General features: G+C 37.7%; 1 protein-coding gene across 4 annotated transcripts in view; it reads left to right on the top strand.

Moving 5' to 3' along the window:
* Window positions 1-1,419: 1,419 nt before the first annotated feature.
* The window catches only part of MARCHF7 (membrane associated ring-CH-type finger 7), a gene marked incomplete at both ends in the record, with an annotated part of 30,610 nt that continues 10,840 nt past the window's right edge, over window positions 1,420-21,189 (top strand). For 2 of the 4 annotated variants that reach the window (XM_080689215.1, XM_080689214.1), the window contains 5 exons: window positions 1,420-1,572; window positions 7,861-8,056; window positions 9,075-9,242; window positions 12,191-13,292; window positions 17,778-17,947. In XM_080689215.1, coding sequence (XP_080545341.1) covers window positions 1,420-1,572; window positions 7,861-8,056; window positions 9,075-9,242; window positions 12,191-13,292; window positions 17,778-17,947 — 1,789 coding nt within the window. The remainder of the gene's footprint in view (window positions 1,573-7,860; window positions 8,057-9,074; window positions 9,243-12,190; window positions 13,293-17,777; window positions 17,948-21,189) is intronic. The other 2 variants (XM_080689216.1, XM_080689217.1) reach the window with 2 other exon arrangements.

Here is a 21,189-nt window from a genome sequence, read left to right as displayed (position 1 = left end):
ATTAGGGCAAATACACATAGGTTTTTGCTTGTTTGGGTTGTACTAGAGATTGAACCCTGGAGCATTCTACCTTTCAGTTACATCCCTAGCCCTATTTTATATTTTATTTTGAAATAGGATCTTGGGCAAGTTACCACTTTCCAGCCTTGAAGCTGTGATCCTCCTGTCTCAGCTCCCAGTTAGGATTACAGGTATGCACCTCTGCACCCTGCTGACAAGGATTTTATACAGAAACAAATTTGAATAAGGAAAGATGTCTTGGCATTGGGAAAAAAAATAGATCTCAAGGCTTCTTACTGGACTTTTCCATGTTTGCTTCATTTTATGGACAATAAGAAACTTAAGTGGATCTCTCCTTTAGGAAAAGAGGTGGGGAATCAGGGGTGGTAGTGCACACTTGTAATCCTAGTACTTGGGAGGCTGAGATGGGAGGATGGCAGGTTTGAGGACAGCCTCAGCAAGTATCAAGACTCCCAGCGAACTAGCAAGATCTTATTTCAAAATAAAATACAGCTGGGGTATAGTTTTGAAGTAGAACTCCACTTGTGTTCAATCCCTAGTGTATGTGTGTGTGTGTATGTATATGCATTTATATATATATTTCTGTAATCTCACATACCCACAAGGTAGTGATGCTAGATACTGGTGCATGCCTGTAACCCCAATATTTGGGAGACTTGAGATAGGAGGATCACAGGCTTAAGACGAGCCTCAGCAACTTAGAGTGACACTCTTTCAAAAAATAAAAATCAGTGCTTGAGTAAGGTGTGGTGGCACACACTTTTGTAATACCAGTACTTGGGAGGCTGAGATAGGATTGTAGTTTCTAGTCCATTTTTAGCAATTTAATAAGACTCTCAGTGACTTAGACCCTGACTTAAAAAAAAAAAATAGAGCTAGAGCCTGGTGTGGTGGTGCACACTTGTAATCCCAGCTTTTGGGAAGCTGAGACAGGAGGATCATGGTTCGCGGACAGGCTCAGCTACTTAATGAGGCCCTTTGCAATTCAGTGAGACCCTGTTTCAAAATAAAGAATAAAAAATAGGGCGGGGGGTATAGCTCAGAGGTAGAATGTTACTGGGTTCCATCCCCAGTTCTGCAAAAAGTAAATAAAAAAGGCTGGAGTATAGCTCAGAGGCAAAATGTCCCTGGGCTCAATCACTAATACCACCAAAAAAAAAAAAAAAAAAAAAAAGAAAAGAAAAGAAAAGTGCTAAGAGAGAATTTCCTGGTTTAGTCCCCATATCCTAAAGAAAAGAGGTTGGTAGTGATAGTTTCATAGTTCCTTGTTGGGTATAATTAATTTACATGGTTAATTCTTGATTTGAGCTGATAATTAAGTAGGATTTAGAATTAAAGGCTTGCATGTTTTCCCAAAGGCAATTAATGGAAATTTGCATTTCACAGAAAACCTGAGGAATGGAGTCTAAACCTTCAAGGATTCCAAGACGAATTTCTGTTGAACCCTCCAGCTCTTTAAGTGCTAGCATGATGTCTGGAAGCAGAGGAAGTAGTTTAAGTGATACCTATCACTCAAGAGACTCTTCATTTAGATTGGATTCTGAATATCAGGTAACATCTTAATTTGGGATATATGTATATAGTCTATTTGGAAAGTTTTGGGGCCACATGTGTAGACTTAATAAAAACCCCTAGCTGGATCTGAGGCATCCTGTAATGAAAATATAATAGTAGTACCATAATAAATAGCTGAGATTTTCAGACTTTTAAAATATTGTGATCTATATAACATACTTTCCAATGACTTGGAAAGCTATGTCAAAAGACCAATATCTGCATCCTTTTTCTCTAGGTAGCCTACTTATTCATATGACTTTTCTCTGCCTATACCCTAAGTAGTTATGGGATAAGGATTATTAAATGGTATTTTGAGACTGTGACTTCTAAGTATTTTGCTTTTAATTTTGAGTGATTGTTAAATTAACAATTTGGCTAAGGGTTTTTTTATTCAGTGGTAGAGTGGGTACTTAACATGGCTCTTACTTCCAGCATCAAAAACCAAAAAAATTTCACAACTCAACCATTTTCTGAAGATAAATTACTGACAGCCTTTTACATAAACCTTTGGTTCTATTTTTATGGTTAACAATGTGTTTGCACTGATTCATCTATCTACTCGGTTTCCTTAGGACAAACAGCTCGTTGGTTTTTCAAAGTGCTTATTAGTATTAAAATACAATAGTTGTAGAAAAATGCTATAAATCTCATAAGGAATAATTTGTAGGTTTAGTGCAGTATATCTTGCTCATCTTTGAATTTGAGTTTAAAGCATTTGTGGCTGAATAGCTAATCATGTAACATGTAATTTGCAAATTTTTTTTTTATAACTGAGGATTGAACACAGAGGCATTCAACCTCCAAGCTACACCCCCAGCCCAATTATATTCTTATTTGGACACGAGTCTCATTAGGTTTCTGAAAGCCTCATAACTAAGTTGCCAAGGCTGGCTTTGAACCTGTGGTCCTCCTTATCTCAGCCTCCTAAGTATTGGTATTAAAAGCATTCACTGTCATGCCTACCTAGCGTACAGAAGTCTAATTCTGAGGCAGCTGAACCTAAAAACATCCATTAGTGAAATTTTCTGCTCTTTTTTAATATCATGTGACCTAATGTATGATGAAATCTCAGTTAAGAAAATTCCTGCCGGGCGTGGTTGCGCACGCTTGTAATCCCTGCGCTTGGGAGGCTGAGACAGGAGGATCGCACGGGTTTAAAGCCAGCCTCCGCTACTTAGTGAGGCTTTCAGCAACTTAGTGAGACCCTGGTTCCAAATAAAATAAACAAAAGGTCTGGGAGTATAGCCCGGAGGTAGAAAGCCTCTGGGTTCCACCCCCAATTTACTAACGAGTCTTTACTTGATTTATTTTGAATATTGAGTGATATTGATAAAGTATTTTTAATTCTTTTTTTTTTTTTTGGTGCTTAGGGATTGAACCCAGAGGCATTCTACCTCTGTGTTATACCCACAGTCCTTTTAATTCTTTATTTTGAAACAAAGTCTCACCAAGTTGCTAATACTGGTCTAGAATTTACAATCCTCCTCTCTCAGCCTAAGTATTAGAATTACAGGCTAGCACCAGTGCACCTGGCAATATGTTTTGTTCTGTCGGTAGGCAGGTGTACATACATCTGTCAGAGGTACAGATTCATATAATTTGTATGCTAGTGAAATTCCTTTATTGATAATAAAGGGTACAGAATTATTTTTTGTATCTATGTAAAATTTTGTCTACTCGTCTTTAATTTTTTTCATATAGCTTATTAGTAAGGAAAAGATGTTTTGAGACCAATTTTGTGAACCTGTGCAAATTACTGAATGATTTTTATTTTTTTTTAGAGTTAGAATGAATTAATATAGTGAATGAGAATAGTGGTTGTCACCTGGTAAACACTAGAAATGTTAGCTATTTAATCAATTCGCTTACTATGTTTTAATAATCATTATTTTAGGTGTTAAAGGTTCAAATATATTTAAAAGATTTATTTAACCAGCCACTATTTTGTTAACTATCAGAAAGTTTAAATTTGTTTTTATGTTAACTTTTAGGGTTTGATAGAATATTTCTTGTATATTACAGTAGTATTCATACTCTGTTTTTAAACTTTATTTTCAAAAGCTCAAAGCCCAAATACAAATTTCTGGAGGAGAGAGAGAGAGAGAGAGAGAGAGAGAGGGAGAGGGAGAGGGAGAGGGAGAGGGAGAGGGAGAGGGAGAGGGAGAGGGAGAGGGAGAGGGAGAGGGAGAGGGAGAGGGAGAGAGAGAGAGTGTGAGAGTGTGAGAGTGTGAGAGTGTGAGAGTGTGTGTGTGTGGTGATGGTACTGGGGGTGGAACCCAGGGGCTTTTCTACCTCTGGGCTACACTCCCAGACCTATTTTTGTACTTTATTTGGAAACAGAGTCTCACTAAGTTGCAGAGAGCCTCACTAAGTAGCTGAGGCTGGCTTTGAACCTGTTCTATCCTCCTGTCTCAGCCTCTCAAGAGCTGGGATTACAAGTGTGCGCCACCATGCCTGGCTTACAAGGATAATTTTCTTAAATGACATTTTAATGACTATGAAATTATCCCACCTAAACATGCTAGTAGTAACCTATTAATGTCAAATTTATTTTGTTTCAAGTTTTTAGTTTTTTGGTCCCCCCACCCCCCATGTTGGAGATGAAATCCAGGACCTAGCACCATTAGGCAAATCCTCTACCATGTATATGTGCTGCCAGCCCTCTATTTGGGAATTTTAATGTATTTAAGTATCAAAGTAAAATACAGAAATTACTTGTATATATCTAAAACTAAGCCAAATAAAAATTAAACTTAAAAAAATTTCAATAAGATTAATCAGTTTTGTAGATGTTCAAATTTCTAAAACAGTTATTTCTTTTTGCAGTACTAGGGATTGAACCCAGGGCCTCATGCTTGCTAGGCAAGCATTCTACCACTGACCTATATCTGCAGCTCATTTTTTATTTTATTTTGAGACAGGTCTCACTAAGTTGCCCAGTCTGGCTTTGATCTTGAGATACTCCTGCCTCGGTGTTCTGAGTAGTTGGAATTATAGGCCTGTACCACCATGTCCCATACTTTTTTTTTTTTTTTTTGTAAAGCAAATAATAGCTGGGTATGGTGATACATGACTATAATCCCAGCTACATGGGTGACTGAGGGGTGTAATGGCAAGATTGAGGCCAGCCTGGGCAATAGTGGGGGGGGGGGCTGGGGACATAGCTCAGTGCTTACCTTGTACATGCAGTGCCATGGGTTCAATCCCGAGTACAGCAAAATAAATAATGGAAGTAGTTATTGTTATATGTTAGCTCTTCTTATCTTGCTCTTTTTGTAGTTTTGATTTAGAAACTCAGACATCTATTTTTTTTCTTTTTCTTTTTGGATACTGTGGATTATATCCAGAGGCTTTCAACCTCCAAGCTACACCCCAAGCACATACGTATTTTGAGACAATCTCATGATGTTGCTCAGAGCCTTGCTAAGTTGCTGAAGCTGATCGAACCCTTTTTCTTCCTGTCTCACCATCCCAAGTACTAGGATTACAGGCATGTTCCATCATGCCCAGCTTTCTGTTCTCGAATAAAGTATTTTAGTCTGCTTCCTCTTTGAAAGTAATAGTGCCTTCTTCACAAATTGTTAATTCAAAGAAATAGTGCATGTCAGACGTTGTGGCACACACCTGTAATCCCAGTACTGGGGAAGCTAAGATAGGAGGATTGCAGTTTTGAGGCCAGCCACAGAAACTTAGTGAGACCTGTTCCAAATAAAACCTAAAATAGAGCTGGGGTGTTGCTTGAAAGTAGAATGTGCCTGAGCTTAATCCCCAGTACCCAGTACCCAAAAGGGGGGAAAAATACATGTGAAGCACTTAGAACAATATTTCCTGGAATATAACAGTTCACATGTTAACCATATATACCTTTGATGATTACTATGTTAACTCTAATATTTATTTAGTTTCATTTGACAGTCTTATGGGTATTCAGCAAAATATAATGAATGAAAGATCTTCCAATGTCAAAGAGATCATTTAAAAATTTTTCTAAAGCTTTTTTTTTATTTTAATGGTACTGGGGATGGAACCTAGGGGCATTCTACCTCTAAGCTACATCCTCAGCCCAATTTTTTTAGCCTTTATTTTGAAACAGGGTCTCACTCAATGGCTGAGGCTGGCCTCAAATCTACAATGCTCTTGTCTCAGTCTCCCAAGAATTGAGATTACAAGCATGTACCACTATGCCCAGCTCAGCAAGCTTTTTTATTTATAAAACTTCCTTTATCTCAGGTAATTAGTGAAGTAGGAGGTTCAGGGGCAGTGCTTGAATGTCAATGCAGTGTTGTGGATTAAATATGGAATCATTATATATGGTGATTGACATCCTGTAGAACATTTCTTATTTTTAATTTTAAATGGGACAGATACTTGTATAATTTCATGGGTAAAGGATGTGAAATTCAGAAAGATAAAAAGATTTCTTCTTGTTACATAGTATGTAATTTGTGTTTTTGTTTTTTGGTACAGGGGATTGAACCCAGGAGCATGTTACCTCCAAGTAAAACCCCCAGCCCTTTTTAATTTTTTATATTGAAACAGTCACGCTAAGTTGCTGATGCTGTCCTCAAACCTGCTATCCTCCTCTCAGCCTAACAAGTTATAGGTGTGAACCATCACACTTGGTGATTAGTATGTAATGTAATTGAGTTTAAGGATCCAGGCCTTCTGGGTACAGTTGTTTCTTTGGTAGTTCCAAACATTGATTTCCTAAATGTCTTTTGGTTCTCTGCCATTTTTAAGCTGGGCTCCACCTATTATTAATCTTTCTAGTATTTCTTTCACTTCATCTTTAAAATTTTAGCACCATTGTTGAAAACTATGATCATCTTTTTTTTCTGTTTTGTTGTTGTTTTTGTTTTTGTATGCGTGTGATTCTGGGGATTAAACCCAAGACCTCAGGCATGCTAGGCAAGTGCTCACTACTAAGCTATACCTCAACTCCATGTATGTACTTTTTAAAGTTACTTTTACCTTTTTTTTAGTTTGTATACCATCTTCTATGGGGATTAGTATTATTGCATGTTTTGTATAGGATGTTTTCTCAAGAATTAAAAGATCCAGTGATCTTTTTTCTTGATCTACCATATTCAAGTATAGTTTCCAAGAAAGTAAATTCATGCATATACATGCAGTTAACATGAAAGTAGTTGTAAAAATTGAAGTATTTAAAAAGGAAAAATTATTGTGTAGTTTTACTCTTCAGTGTTTAATTACCAAGTGTATAATACAGTTACGAAGAAAACACGATCTAGATTAATAGCCTAGTAAAATACAGTTATAGTGTAAAGAGATAAATAGGTGGGAAGGAATAAACTCTTAAGGAAAAAAAACCCCACATGATAGAAAATTGGTATTTTGGGGAATAAGTGGTCCCTTTGAAATTTATTATAGCATTGTCAGCTGGGTGTGGTGGTGCATGCTTGCAATCCCAGCATTCGGAGGCTGAGACTGGAGGATCATGGTTCGCAGATAGCCTCAGCTATGTAGACCCTGTTTCAAAAAATAATAAGCCGGGGTGGTGGTGCACAATTGTAATCTTAGCTTTTGGGAGGCTGAGACAGGAAGATCGTGGTTCGCGGACACCCTCAGCTACTTATGCCCTTTGCAACTCAAGTGAGGACCTGTTTCAAAATAAAGAATAAAGCCAGGTGTGGTGGTGCACCCTTGTAATCCCCGCGCTTGGGAGGTGGAGGCAGGAGGATTGCACAGGTTTGAAGCCAGCTGTGCTGGCTTAAGAGACCCTGTTTCCAAATAAAAAGTATAAAATAGGTCTGGGAGTGTTGCCCAGAGGTAGAAGGGTTTCCAGGAACCCCAATACCACCAAAATAAATAAATAAATAAAATAAAACAGGGCTGGAAGTGTTGCTTGGAGGTAGAACCCCCTGGGTTCCATTCCTAGTACTGTCAAAAAAAATATATAAAATAGGGCTCGGGGTATTGCTCGGTAGGTTCCATCCTCAGTACCACACACACACAAAAAATTATTAGAGTGTTTTAGGTTAAGTTTAATATTGGGGACTTGGTGTGGTGGTGCAGACACCTGTAGTCCCAATACTTGGAAGACTGAGACAGGAGGATCACAGGAACAGCTAGCTTCAGCAACTTAGTGAGGCCTTCTATAACTTAATGAGACCCTGTTTCAAAATAAAGAATAAAATAGGGCAGGGAGTATACCTCAGAGGTACAATGACCCCAGGTTCAATCCTCAGTGTCACAAAAAATAAAGAAAATTTAAATATTGGATGCATACATTTTGTTTTGTAAAAACTTTTTAACTTGCAGCCTACATCAGCATCGGCATCTGCATCATCATTTCCGTCTACGTGGTATAATGAGTCTGAGATAACTCAGGGAGCACGTTCAAGATCACAAAACCAGCAACGGGATCATGATTCAAAAAGACCCAAACTTTCCTGTACAAACTGTACATCTACCTCAGCTGGGAGAAATGTTGGAAGTGGTTTAAATGCAGTATCGGGTAAGAAGGTTTTATAAAAGTAATTTTATGTGCATTTGAACTAAAGCCCTTTTTCCAAAATGTTGCATGATTGTTCTTATAGTTCCTTTTTTTTTTTGGCCATACTGGGGATTGAACCTATATCCTATCTATACCTCTGGCCCTATTTTTTATTTTGAAACAGGGTCTCACTAAGTTGCCGAGGCTGGCCTCGGCCTCCCAAGTACAGGGATTACAAGTGTGCGCCACCACACTCGCTTCTGAAATTGTTTTAAAAGGAGAGAAAACGACCCGGCATGGTGGCACACGCTTGTAATCCCTGGGATTGGGAGGCGGAGACAGGAGGATCACGCAGGTTCCAAACTAGCCTCGCTGGCTTAAGAGACCCCGATTCCAAATAAAATATAAAATAGGTCTGGGAGTGTAGCCCAGAGGTAGAAGGGTTCCATTCCCAGTACCACCAAAGAAATAAATAAAAATAAAAGGAGAGAAAACTTTTGATAACACAGTTGGAGGTAAAGTTCTTAAAATGCTTACTCTATTGCCAGTTATATTAGTATAAGCAATATAGCATGGGAAAGATACTACCCATCTGAAGGATATTAAGAGTAGGTAGTGAGTAGTGTGCATGGGTAAGAGACAGGATGATCACAGGTTCAAGGGCTACATAGTAACTTGGCAATACTGTCTCTAAATAAAAAGGAAAAGGGCTCTACGTATAGCTTAGAGGTAGAATACATTTGGGTTCAATCCCCAGTGCTATTACCAAAAAATAATATGCTTAATGTATGGTATTTGTGAGGCCCATGGTATTTGTGAGGCCCTGAGTTCAATCCCCAGTACATACCTCCCTCGAAAGAATTGTTTGAGTAAGAAAAATTTGTAAGGGATTAGTGAATAACTTATGTTTTGCTGAATTTTGTTTTTCAATGCAATTATTTCCACAACAAATAACAGTAAACCTCTCTTTGCATTACTGAAGATTTACTATCAGAAATATTGAAAGCTTTCTCTAAAATAAAACTTCTTTAATTTTAAGATTCTTCTTGGAGGCACAGTCAAGTTCCTAGATCTTCATCAATGGTACTTGGTTCATTTGGAACAGACTTAATGAGAGAAAGGAGAGATTTGGAGAGGAGAACAGATTCCTCCTTTTGTAATCTTATGGATTATAGTCACCGCAGTGGTGATTTCACAACTTCCTCATGTATGTATCAACTACATTAAGTATAGCTTATCTAATTTTTGTTATTAAAATAATAACAGATAAATGAAGTTGAATCTTATGTTTTTATGATAATTTCAGGAAAAAAAAAACACTATACTCTTTTTTTTCCCCTTCCCTTCCCCTCCCTTTCTTTGTGATGTCAGTTAAACCCAGGACTTCTAGCATATTAATGTTCTATCACTGAGCCACATTCGCCAGCCTGCAAAATGTTTTCTATTACCTTGTTGTTTTTTTAAAAGTAAACAATTTAAAGCAGATATACACGAGTGCTAATATTTTATCTGTCTTTAGGTTTTTTTGTTTAAATTGTTTAAGAATGTGTATTTTAATATAGCATACTAGATAATTAGTCAAATGTGATTTTACCTGGAATATATACTAATAAGGAACTACTCTTAAATAAATTTTTAAATAACTGAATGTTGAAACCACCATTTTAAAGGTATAATTTAGAACTACTTTTGTATAACATGTTAAGTTTTTAAAAAATAAACATTTGCATTAAGTAACTGAAGGGGAAATGTACTAATCAACATTCAAAACCACAGGCAGAAGTTAAGTTCGATTTGCATGGGATAAAATATATTTTGATTTACAAGTTTGGATTATTTTAAGTAGTCTTATTGAATGCCTTAAGACAAATGAAAACATCTCTGGATTTAGAGGAAAGTATAAAGTAGACAGGCTTTCGTAGACACTATCAATAATTTCTAATTTTAAGGGGAAATGGAAGAACAGGACAGAGATTTAGCCCTCTAACAGTTTATTTTTTCTTGAGGTTCCTTGTTTAGCACAGTATTATTGTAGCTTTTAAAACTAGGTATAAGATTGAGCCAGGCGTGGTGGCACACACTTGTAACCCCAGCATTCGGGAGGCTGAGACCAGAGGATCACGGTTCACAGACAGCCTCAGCTACTTAGTGTGGCCCTCTGCAACTTAGTGAGACCCTGTTTCAAAGTAAAGAATAAAAAATAGGGCAGGAGGTGTAGCTCGGAGGTCGAATGCCCGTGGGTTCCATCCCATAACCCGCAAAAAAAAAAAAACAACACACACACACACACACACACACACACACACACACACAAAAAAAAAAAAAAAAAAAAACCCTAGGTATAAGGTTGAGTATTCTTTACAAAGGAGTCCTTTAGTGCTTCCCATCCAATTTGAAGATTGAAACCTCCAGTTAAGGCATATTTTTTAATACGCAGATGCCAAACCCCTATTCTGACTCAGCTGAGTCAGTATTAAAAAGCAGAAGTGAGCCAGGTGTGGTGGCCCACACCTCTGTCATTCCAGTACTTGTTAGGCTGAGACAGGTGGACCACAGGTTTGAGGACAGCTTAGGCAAATAATGAGACTCATCAATTTAGCGAGACCCTTTTTCAAAATAAAATAGGACTGGGGGTGTAGTTTGGAGGTAGAATGCTTCTGGGCTCAGTCTCTACAATACTGCGCACATGCAAAGCAAAGATGATCAAGCATGGTGGCACATAACCTGCAGCACTCTTAGTCTTGGGAGGCTAGTCAGAAGGATTCTTTGTTCAAGGCCAGTTTAGCAATTTAACAGGCACTGTTTTAATGTTTAAAATAGGAGGGCTGGGCGAGGTGGCGCATGCTTGTAATCCCAGCATATCAGGAGGCTGGGACAAGGAGGATTGTGGTTCGCACCCAGCCTCAGCCACTTAGTGAAGGTCTTTGCAACTCGGTGAGACCCTGTTTCAAAAATAAAAAATAAAATATAGGGCTGGAGGTGTAGCTCAGAAGTAGAATGCCCCTGGGTTTCTTCCCCAGTAAAACACACACACACACACACACACACACACACACACACACACACACACAAAATAAGAGCCAGGAGTGTGGCTTGAAGATAGGATGTCCCTGGGTACAATCCTCCCAGTACCCCTCTCCCCCAAAAAGCAAAAGTGTGTCTGATGAACAACCATTGAATAGAACCACTGCTGGTAACTTAAAAGTAACCCCAGCATGGTGGCAGTGCCTATAATCCCAGTACTTGGGAGGCTGATACAAGAGGATTACAAGTTTCTGACCAGCCTCAGAAACATAGCAAGACTTTCAACAATCTAGGAAGGCACTGTTTTGAAACTTAAAAATGTAAAAAAGGGCAAGGAGTATGATTTGGGGGTAGAATACCCCTGGGTTTAATCTCTACACCATACACACACACACACACACACACACACACACACACACACAATCACACACACACGAAGAAAGAAAATATAAAAAATTAGAGAAATTTTTAGCTACTAGCCAGGTTTTGTCATAAAAGTAGAAGGGTAAAATCCTAGTTCTTGGGAGACTGAGACAGGAGGATTATAAGTTTGAGGCCAGCCTGGGAAACATAGGGAGACCTTGTCTCAAAATAAAAAATACTGATTGTTTATGTGACTCAGTGGTAGTATCCCTAGATTCAAACCCCTACCACAAAAATAATATTAGAAGGTTGATTCCATTTGCTTAAAATAAGCTTTTTAATATTTATTGCTCAAAGAAGAATCTCCAAAACAATCTCCCTGGGTTGATTTTGCTTCTAATCGTTATAGGAATCATTTATATTGTGTTACTTGGTCTATTTAAAATTTATCAGTTTAGCTATTTAGAGAACCTTCTACTGCATCCATTTTTAGGTAATTTGAATGCTTTAACTTTATTAGTTTTTCACACATTCATGATAAGTTTTTTCTTTTTATTTGTAAGGTGACTTTATGTAGCAGTGCTAGGTCTTACCAATAAGAATAAGAGAAATGCATTTACATTTTTCTCTAGTAATAGTTAAGCTCAGGAGTTATAAGGAAGTAGTTTTTGTTTGAACCTGTTTCATTTTGTCACTAATAAATGCAAATTTAATAATACTCAAATTATTTCATATAATTTGTTACCTTTCCTTCCTTTCAAAAAATAGATGTTCAAGACAGAGTTCCTGCCTATTCACTGGGAGCAAGACCAAAAGAAAACTCAGTGAGCACTTTACATTTGAATACATCATCCACAAACCGCCAATTGCCTTCTGAACATCAAACAGTACCAGGTTATAGGGACTCCATCAGAAATTCTTTAAGATCAAATTTTTCTTCAAGAGAATCAGAATCTATTCGAAGTAGTACACACCCTGGATTTGCTTATATTTCAAGCAGAGATGAAACCCCAACCATAAGTAGTTCAGAAAGGATTGGTTCATCTCAAAGATCATTTCATGAATCTTCTGACAATGAAGGTAGGCGCACAACCAGAAGATTGCTGTCACGTATAGCTTCTAGCATGTCATCTACTTTTTTTTCACGAAGATCCAGTCAGGATTCCTTGAATACAAGGCCATTGAGTTCTGAAAATTCTTACCTTTCTCCAAGAGTCTTGACAACTTCACAGTCTCGGAGTAATGCAACATCACCTTCTGAAGTGAGCGATAATAGGGCATCTGAAGCTTCTCAGGGATTTCGATTTCTTAGGAGAAGATGGGGTTTATCACCTCTTAGCCAAAATCATAGCTCTGAGCCAGATTCAGAAAATTTAAACCAGGAAACTGAAGGTAGAAATACAGGACCATGGTTATCCTCTTCACTTAGAAACAGATGTACACCTTTGTTCTCCAGGAGGAGGAGAGAGGGAAGAGATGAATCTTCAAGGATAACTACTTCTGATATACCATCTAGATCTCATATTTTTAGAAGAGAATCAAATGAAGTAGTTCATCTTGAAGCACAGGGTGATTCCCTTGGGGCATCTGCCAACAGACCACAAGCATCTGGAGCATCAAGCAGTGCTTCTATGGGTGGCTCCATGTCAGATTCAGCTCAAGGTGGAAGAAATGCAGGAATAACAGGGATTCTTCCTGGTTCCTTATTCCGATTTGCAGTCCCCCCATCACTTGGAAGTAACTTGGCCGACAATGTCATGATCACTGTAGATATTATTCCTTCAGGTTGGAATTCAGCTGATGGAAAAGGTGATAAAGCTAAAAGTGCACCTTCAAGAGATCCAGAAAAACTACAGAAAATAAAAGAGAGGTAAATTTGAACATTTCTCTTAAGCCTGTAAAGCTAGAGCAAATTGGAGAAAGAACTTTTTGTTTCTAAAATGGCTTCTTTTAACATTGATATCCAAAATTTCTTTTCTTAACATTTATTTCCATATGATAGTGGCATCTCACAGATAAATGGATGAGAATTAATAATGAGGTAGGCAATGTGGATTGTATCAAGCTATCTAAAGGTTTTTTGTTTTTTGTTTTTTTTTAAACTAACTTGGGCTATACATGTACACACAGACAAAAATCTTTTTTTTTTTTTTTTTTTGGTGGTGGTACTAGGGTGGAATCCAGGGGCTTTTCTACCTCTGGGCTATACTCCCAGACCTAGTTTATATTTTATTTGGAAACAGGGTCTCACTAAGTTGCTGAGAGCCTCACCAAGTAGTTGAGGCTGGCTTTGAACCTGTCAAAGAGAGGCTTTGGGAGGCGCTTTGGGAGGCGGTCTCAGCCTCCCAAGCACTGGGATTACAAGCGGGCACCACCACACCCGGCTAGAGACAGAAATCTTAATCTTATCCTATTTGTTCATTAGACTCCTGCTAAGTGGAATTGGTAAGAGGAACCAAGTGATCATGAATTAATAATAAATGTGAGCCAGGCCTGGTGGCACATGCCTGTAATCCCAGTACTTCAGAGGCTGAGACAAGATGATTGCAGGCTCGAAACCAGTCTCAGCAACTTAAGTTGTGAGGCTCTCCAAATAAAAAATAGAATGGGTCTGGGAGCATAGCCTGAAGGTAGAAGGTCTCTAGGTTCCATCCACACTACCATCAAAAAATAAAAAATTAAGCCGGGCATGGTGGCGCACGCTTGTAATCCCTGCACTTGGGAGGCGGAGACAGGAGGATCGTGCAGGTTTGAAGCCAGCCGCGTGCGCTGGTTTAGGAGACCCTGTTTCCAAATAAAAATATAAAATAGGTCTGGGAGTGTAGCCCGAAGCTAGATGGGCTTCCAGGAACCCCAGTACCACAAAAAATAAATAAATAAAAATAAAAAAATAAAAAATTAATAAATTTCTTTTAACCTTTACTAAGTTGAACTGTTTACCATTTGCTTTCTCACTTAAGTTATTTAGTGGAGTGAAGTAATATTTAGATTTATAAAATTTTTATTTTGTTTTTTTAAATCCAAGTATGTACTGAATACTCTTTGTGCTAGGGCTTATTGACAGAAATATTTTAAATTCAGGGTCTAGAATAATTCTGTTCAGAGGAAATTTTTTGTACATTTGAACATTGCATAAATTTTACTGATAAGAGTAAAAAAAAAATAAAAAGGTGAAAGACCAAAGATTTTACTCCCAGCTTGACAATTTTTTTTTTACATTATTCTAGTTTCTATTACAATAATTTTTGCAATAAAACTGGATAGAGCCAGGCATGGTGTTTGTAACCCTAGTATTTGGAAGGCTGAGACAGGAGGATCGCGTAGGTTCAAAGCCAGCCTCAGCTACTTAGTGAGGCTCTCAGCAACTTAGTGAGACCCTGTTTCCAAATAAAATATAAAATAGGTCTGAGAGTGTAGACCAGAGTTAGAAAACCTCTGGGTTCCATCCTCAATACCAAAAAAACCCAAAGAAACAAACAAAAAACTGGATAGAATACTATATATAAAGTATACTGTAGGAAAACAACATCTATAAAAACTAAAATTGGGGAGGTATTTTTTTTCATAGAAGTTTAATGTTTAGGAATTATTGGGAAGCATAGCTTTTTATATATTTTTGTACTTTAAGAAAATATGTTCATTTCCAGTTCTTGTGGTAAAGGAAGTTTTATGGGCTTTCTGAGATGTTGGGCATTAGGTTACTGTACTCCCATTTTTCCTTTATTTTTTTTCTTATTTTTGTATTCATTTTTCCTTTTATAGGATGGTGTTTTTTTTTTTTTTTTTACCATATGGCTGTTCTTTTCCTCCTTTTAAAAATACTTATTTTTTCTATTTTGTAGAAAGAGATTTACTCTACCTTGATACTATTAGCTTTAATGTTCACCTATTTAGCAACTTCTTCTGATGTAATCTGTGTGCTGAGGAATGTATTAACTCTTACCATGAAGGTTAGGTTAATTTAAATCTAATGTTATAAACAGGGCAGAACATTAGTTTATTGAACTTTAAATTGCTAAGGTTGGCTGTGAACCTGTGGTCCTTCTTTCTTAGCCTCCCAAGTATTGGGGTTACATGCATGGGCCACCACACCTGGTTAATTTTTGGATTTTTGCAAGAATTTGTGTGTGTGTTCCTTTTGGCTCATACATGAGGATTTTTGGACTTGTATAATTATTACAGGCATAGAAAAATATAATCATCCACATAAAAAATAAACTATGAAGTTAAATTTAAAAGCAACTTTATTTATTTATTTATTTATTTATTGGTACTGGGGTTCCTGAAAATCCTTTTACCTCTGGGCTACACTCTCAGACCTATTTTATACTTTTTTTTTTTTTTTTGAAACAGGGTCTCTTAAGCCAGCGCAGCTGGCTTTGGACCTGTGCGATCCTCCTGTCTCTGCCTCCCAAGCGTGGAATTACAAGCGTGTGCCATCACGCCCAGCTCAATTTTTTATTCTTTATTTTGAAACAGGGTCTCACTGAGTTGCAGCGGGGGTGGGGGGGGGGTTGCTCACTTAGTAGCTGAGGCTGTTTGCAAACCGCGATCTTCCAGTCTCAGCCTCCCAAATGCTGGGATTACAATCGCGTGCCACCACGCCTGGCTCCCAATTTTTATTCTTTACTTTGAAACTCTCACTGAGTTACAAAGGGCCTTACTAAGTAGTAGCTGAGCCTGTCCACAAACCACGATCCTCCTGTCTCAACTTCCCAAATGCAGAGATTACAAGCTAGTGCCACCATGCTCAGCTAGAAACCATGTTTTTCTACTTTTTAAAATAATACATGCTTGCAGTCATGTCTCTGATTAAGTTTAGGCACTGAACTCAACTAATAGTTTATATCTTTTGTTCCCACAGATCTTGCTAAAAGTCCATTAGTAACCTTACTAAGCAGTTCAGCATTCAGTATTATTTTATTGAGTATTCAGTATTAGTTTATTGAGCACCCATTTTGTACCAGCAGAGGACAAATGCAATAATGATTTTTATATTTTTTACTTTTGGTTTGGCCATGCTAGGGATCAGACTCAGGGCCTCACCTGTGATAGGCAAGCATTCTGCTACTGAACTACATCCCAAGCCATGTAATAGGGATTTTAACAAATAACTTATTTTTATATAACGAATATTCTGCATTTAAAATAAGCAGCACATTTTTGCCTGTTAGGACAGAAGATAATGGAAACATTTTTATGCTTTAAAAGCCTACTCTTATAGAAATCAGGATAATTTAATAAGATTGCTAGGGGTGGCATAATAAAATTTTTTTGTTTTCATCTCTTGCTTTGGTAGTGGAATTGAACCTAGGGCAGTCTACCTCCAAGCTACACCCTCAGCCCTATTTTATTTCATATTTTAAAACAGTGTCTCATTAAGTTGCAGAACCTGACTGCAAATCTGTAGTCTTCCTGTCTCAGCCTCCCAAGTACTGGGTTTACAGGCATGTGCCACAATGCCTAGCTGAGAAGTTTTAAATCTCCATACTAATTTTTTAATATAACTGAATATAAGATGTTTACCAGCTTAAATACTTAATTACATGATAAAATATTAATGAGAAACCACGAGTTAAGTGTGTTTAATGCATTGTAATAGTCTGAAATTTTGGGGGTGATGGGGACAAAAATGATGAGTGTACAAGTATGTTATTTTTACGTTGGATTTAAGGTAGTCTCAGATACTGTATAAGTTTAAATCTCTTAGGGTTACTTATAAAATGACTGTTGAGAAATATGGAACTTAAAAACTACTAGCCGGGCGTGGTGGTACACGCTTGTAATACCAGCATTTGGGAGACTGAGATAGGAGAATCTTGATTCGTAGACAGCCTCAGCTACTACTTAAGCCCTCTGCAACTCAGTGAGACCCTGTTTCAGAAATAAAGAATAGAAGCCAGGCATCGTGGCACATGCTTGTAATCCCAGCGCTTGGGAGGCTGAGGCAGGAGGATCACACAGGTTGAAAGCCAGCCTTAGCTACTTAGGCTCCCAGCAACTTAGTGAGACTCTGTTTCCAAATTATATCTGGGACTATAGCCCAGAGGTAGAAAAGCCCCTGGGTTCCACCCCCAGTACAAAAAAAATTGCTACCAAGGATAAAATTTGCTTAAATCATTTCAATATAAATGATAGGATAATCTATTTCATTTACTTAATAAAGTCTTACAATTTTTATTCGCAATGAATAGTTTTTCATGGTGATTACTACTTATTAACATTTTGATTTTGTTACCATTTGCTTTTTTCTACACAAAGTAAGTAGACATAACAAGAAAGATTGGGATTTTGTATAATTTGGAATGACCAATAAATATGAGTTATGATAGCATTGTTGTACCTTCTTTTCCAGCCTCCTTTTAGAGGATTCTGAAGAAGAAGAAGGTGACTTATGTAGAATTTGTCAGATGGCAGCTGCATCGTCATCTAATTTGCTGATAGAGCCATGCAAATGCACAGGAAGTTTACAGTATGTCCACCAAGAATGTATGAAAAAATGGTTACAGGCCAAAATTAACTCTGGTAAGATTTACTCTTTTGTGGGTTTTTTGTAGTAATGGGGATGGAATCCAGGGGCATTCTATCTCTGAGCTACACCCCCAGCCCTATTTTTTATTCGTTATTTGAAACAAGGTCTCACTTAATGAGGCAAAGGGCCTCATAAAGTAGCTGAAGCTGTCTTTGAACCTCAATCTTCCTATTTCAGCCTCACAAATGCTGGGATTACAAACTGCATCACCACGCCCAGCTTTCTTTTAAAGTTTTCCCTTGATAAACATATGTGTGCATTTTGCTAACAAATTTGGTACAATTTATTAATTGCTGAACTTTGACTATTACCAAAGTACTTCAATCATTTTTGAAGTCTCAACAAAAGCATTATAGGTCATTAGTCTTATTTCATACACTTCTTTATGGTATATTTCTAACATTAACTAGCGAACAAACTATATATATATAATATACTTCTGTACTGTCAGTGGCCCTTGGTATCATGTGAAATTCTTTTTATTTAAAGTACACTCACTATTAGTTTTGTGTCTTTGAAAAAGATTTCTATTTTTTCTCATGATGTATTAATAGCAAATTAATATAAGAAGTCTATGGGGGAGGGATGAGTGATTCATTCATTGAATACCTGTTACAAAGCCAAGCCCAGATGTACAATATAGTATGGTAAACCAAACAGGAAACTAGATCTTTCAGAATGAGGAATACAAAGATTCTTAAGACGGGAATGATTCCTGTGTATTTTAGGAACTGACTGGTGCACAATGTGGCTGATGTATAATTAATGGGACAGGGTGGGGGTGGAAGAGTCAAGATGCGAGATTGGCAAAGGCTAGCTCATACAAGACTTTTAAAGATAAACCTAGTGTTAATCTCTAAATTCCAGTATTTGGGAGGCTGAGAGAGGAGAATTACAGGTTAGAGACCAGTCTCATCAACTTAGCAAGATCCTGTTCAAAATAAAAATAAAATAGGGCTGAGGGTGTGGTTCGGAGATAGAATGCCCCTCACTTCCGCCTCCAGTACCCCCCCCCCAAAAAAAAGGACCTAACGTTTAGGGTTTTCTTTAAGTATGATGGGAAGCCACCTGAGGAAGAAGAGAATAAAATTATCTTACTTCTATTTGGCTGCTCTGTGGAGAATGGAGTAGATAGGGAATAAGAAAAGAGTCAGAGAGACCAACCTTGGAGTCTATTGTAGCACTTGCTGGAATTGGTGATGGCTAGCTAGCATGGGCTAGTTAGTGATGATGATAATAGAAATGGAAATATTTTGTGTTTTGGAGGTAGAGTCACTTAGACTTGCCAATGGATTGGATATAGTGGAATGAGGGAGACCAGTCAGGGATGCTTCTGTTTTTTTCCTTGAGGAACTAAGTAAATAATGGTTCCTTTTAGTGAGATTAGGAAGCCTGAAATTTTAACAAGTGGGGGGCAGCAAACCAAGATTTCTGTTTTGGATGTACGGTATTTCTACTTCTTTTTAGATAATAACATAAAAATGTCAGGTAGGGCTGAACAGAGTGAATGGTCTATGTGGCTGTTGAAGTAAGTCATTAAAGAATATGAATGTGGTTTGAAGCCATAGCTAGGAACAGACTACATTCCCTTACATTACTTGTGTAGGGTTCTTTCCTGTACTTCCCACCTAATTTGAGAGGACCCAAGTGCATCTGCCCACATTTATACTAGACTTGTTTTTGTTTATCTTTGTATATCATGTAGAGTTTAATAATCCATTTCTTATAGCTGTTTGGTAAGTTATTCTTTACCAGTAAACTATATTCTGTTTTCTTCCATACCCAAAACCAACATTCCAATTATCAATGCATCAGTTGAGTCAAGTTGTTTCTTTCTTTCTTTCGGTAATAGCTAACATTGTCATGCCATTATTCAGTGTTAAGAATCATGCTCAGCACTTTGTGTGTCATCTCTCAATTCTATTAACACCCCAGGGCAGTGACTAAGCCTTTGAGATTACCATAAACAGTCAGCTGAGAGAAGAGGTTTGGTGCAGAAGAAATGGTTTGTTCCAGAGGCTACAGCTCACATGGGATACTCCTTCCCTGCTAATGCTTCAAAGGAGGCTTTTGTTCACCCCTTGACTACCATACCACAGAAGCTGCAGGAAAAGTTCCCCAGTAATACCTTTACCTCCAGTTTATTGTTGTTTTTGTTGTTGTTCTTTTTTTTTTTTTTTTTTGGTACTGGGGAACCCAGAGGCTTTCTACCTCTGGGCTATACTCCTAGACCTAGTTTATATTTTTATTTGGAAACAGGGTCTCACTATGTTGCTGAGAGCCTCACTAAGTAGCTGAGGCTGGCTTTGATCCTTCTTTCTCAGCCTCCCAAGCCGGGGGTGGGGGGGGATTACAAGCGTGCACCACCACGCCCGGCTTTTACCTCCAATTTAAATAGGTTATCTAACTCCTTCAAAAGATTATGAAAGTTAATATCAGTGCCATCGCACTTTGCAGTATTACTTGGCCTGTTAAAAAGTTAGACTTTTGGCCAGGCGTGGTGGCGCAAGCTTGTAATCTCTGCGCTTGGGAGGTGGAGACAGGAGGATCCTGCAGGTTCGAAGCCAGCCACGCTGGCTTAGGAGACTCTGTTTCAAAAAAAAAAAAGTATATAATAGGACTGGGAGTGTAGCCCAGAGGTAGAAGGGCTTTCAGAAATGCCAGTACCCCCCCCCCAAAAAAAATTACACTTTTATTAGACTCTTAATCTCACATAGTTATATACTTATAAATTTGATCTATTTTCCTAACTTATCTCATTCTCATGTCCCTTTCAATTCTACTTCCAGTCATAACATGGACTTACCTGAATTTAGTTAGTAGTACAAATTTTTTTTTAAGAAAATATTCTGGATGCATTTTGATTATAGCATATTCTAAAAAAACGCCCTGGGTTTTGTTTATACAGTTGAAATACAGTCATGCAACATTTAATGATGGGTGTAGGTTCTGAGAAATTCATTGTTAGGTAAATTTGTCTTTGTTGCAAATGTCATAGCACACTCACACAAACCTAGAGATATGCTACCACTGTAGGCTATAATATATATATATAGCACACACAGAGACATCTACGTGTGTGTGTGTGTGTGTGTGTGTGTGTGTGTGTGTGTGTGTGTGTGTGTGATAACCTATTGCTCTTAGGGCTGTGATGAACAAAACAACACAAGACTGAATTGAATTAAGTATGAAAGAATTATCCAATAAAGACATAGTAAATACAAGATGTATGAGA

Source organism: Muscardinus avellanarius, assembly GCF_963383645.1.
Source record: "Muscardinus avellanarius genome assembly, chromosome: 2".
In the NCBI taxonomy this organism is placed as follows: Eukaryota; Metazoa; Chordata; class Mammalia; order Rodentia; family Gliridae; genus Muscardinus; species Muscardinus avellanarius.
This window is presented reverse-complemented; position numbering and strand designations above follow the sequence as displayed.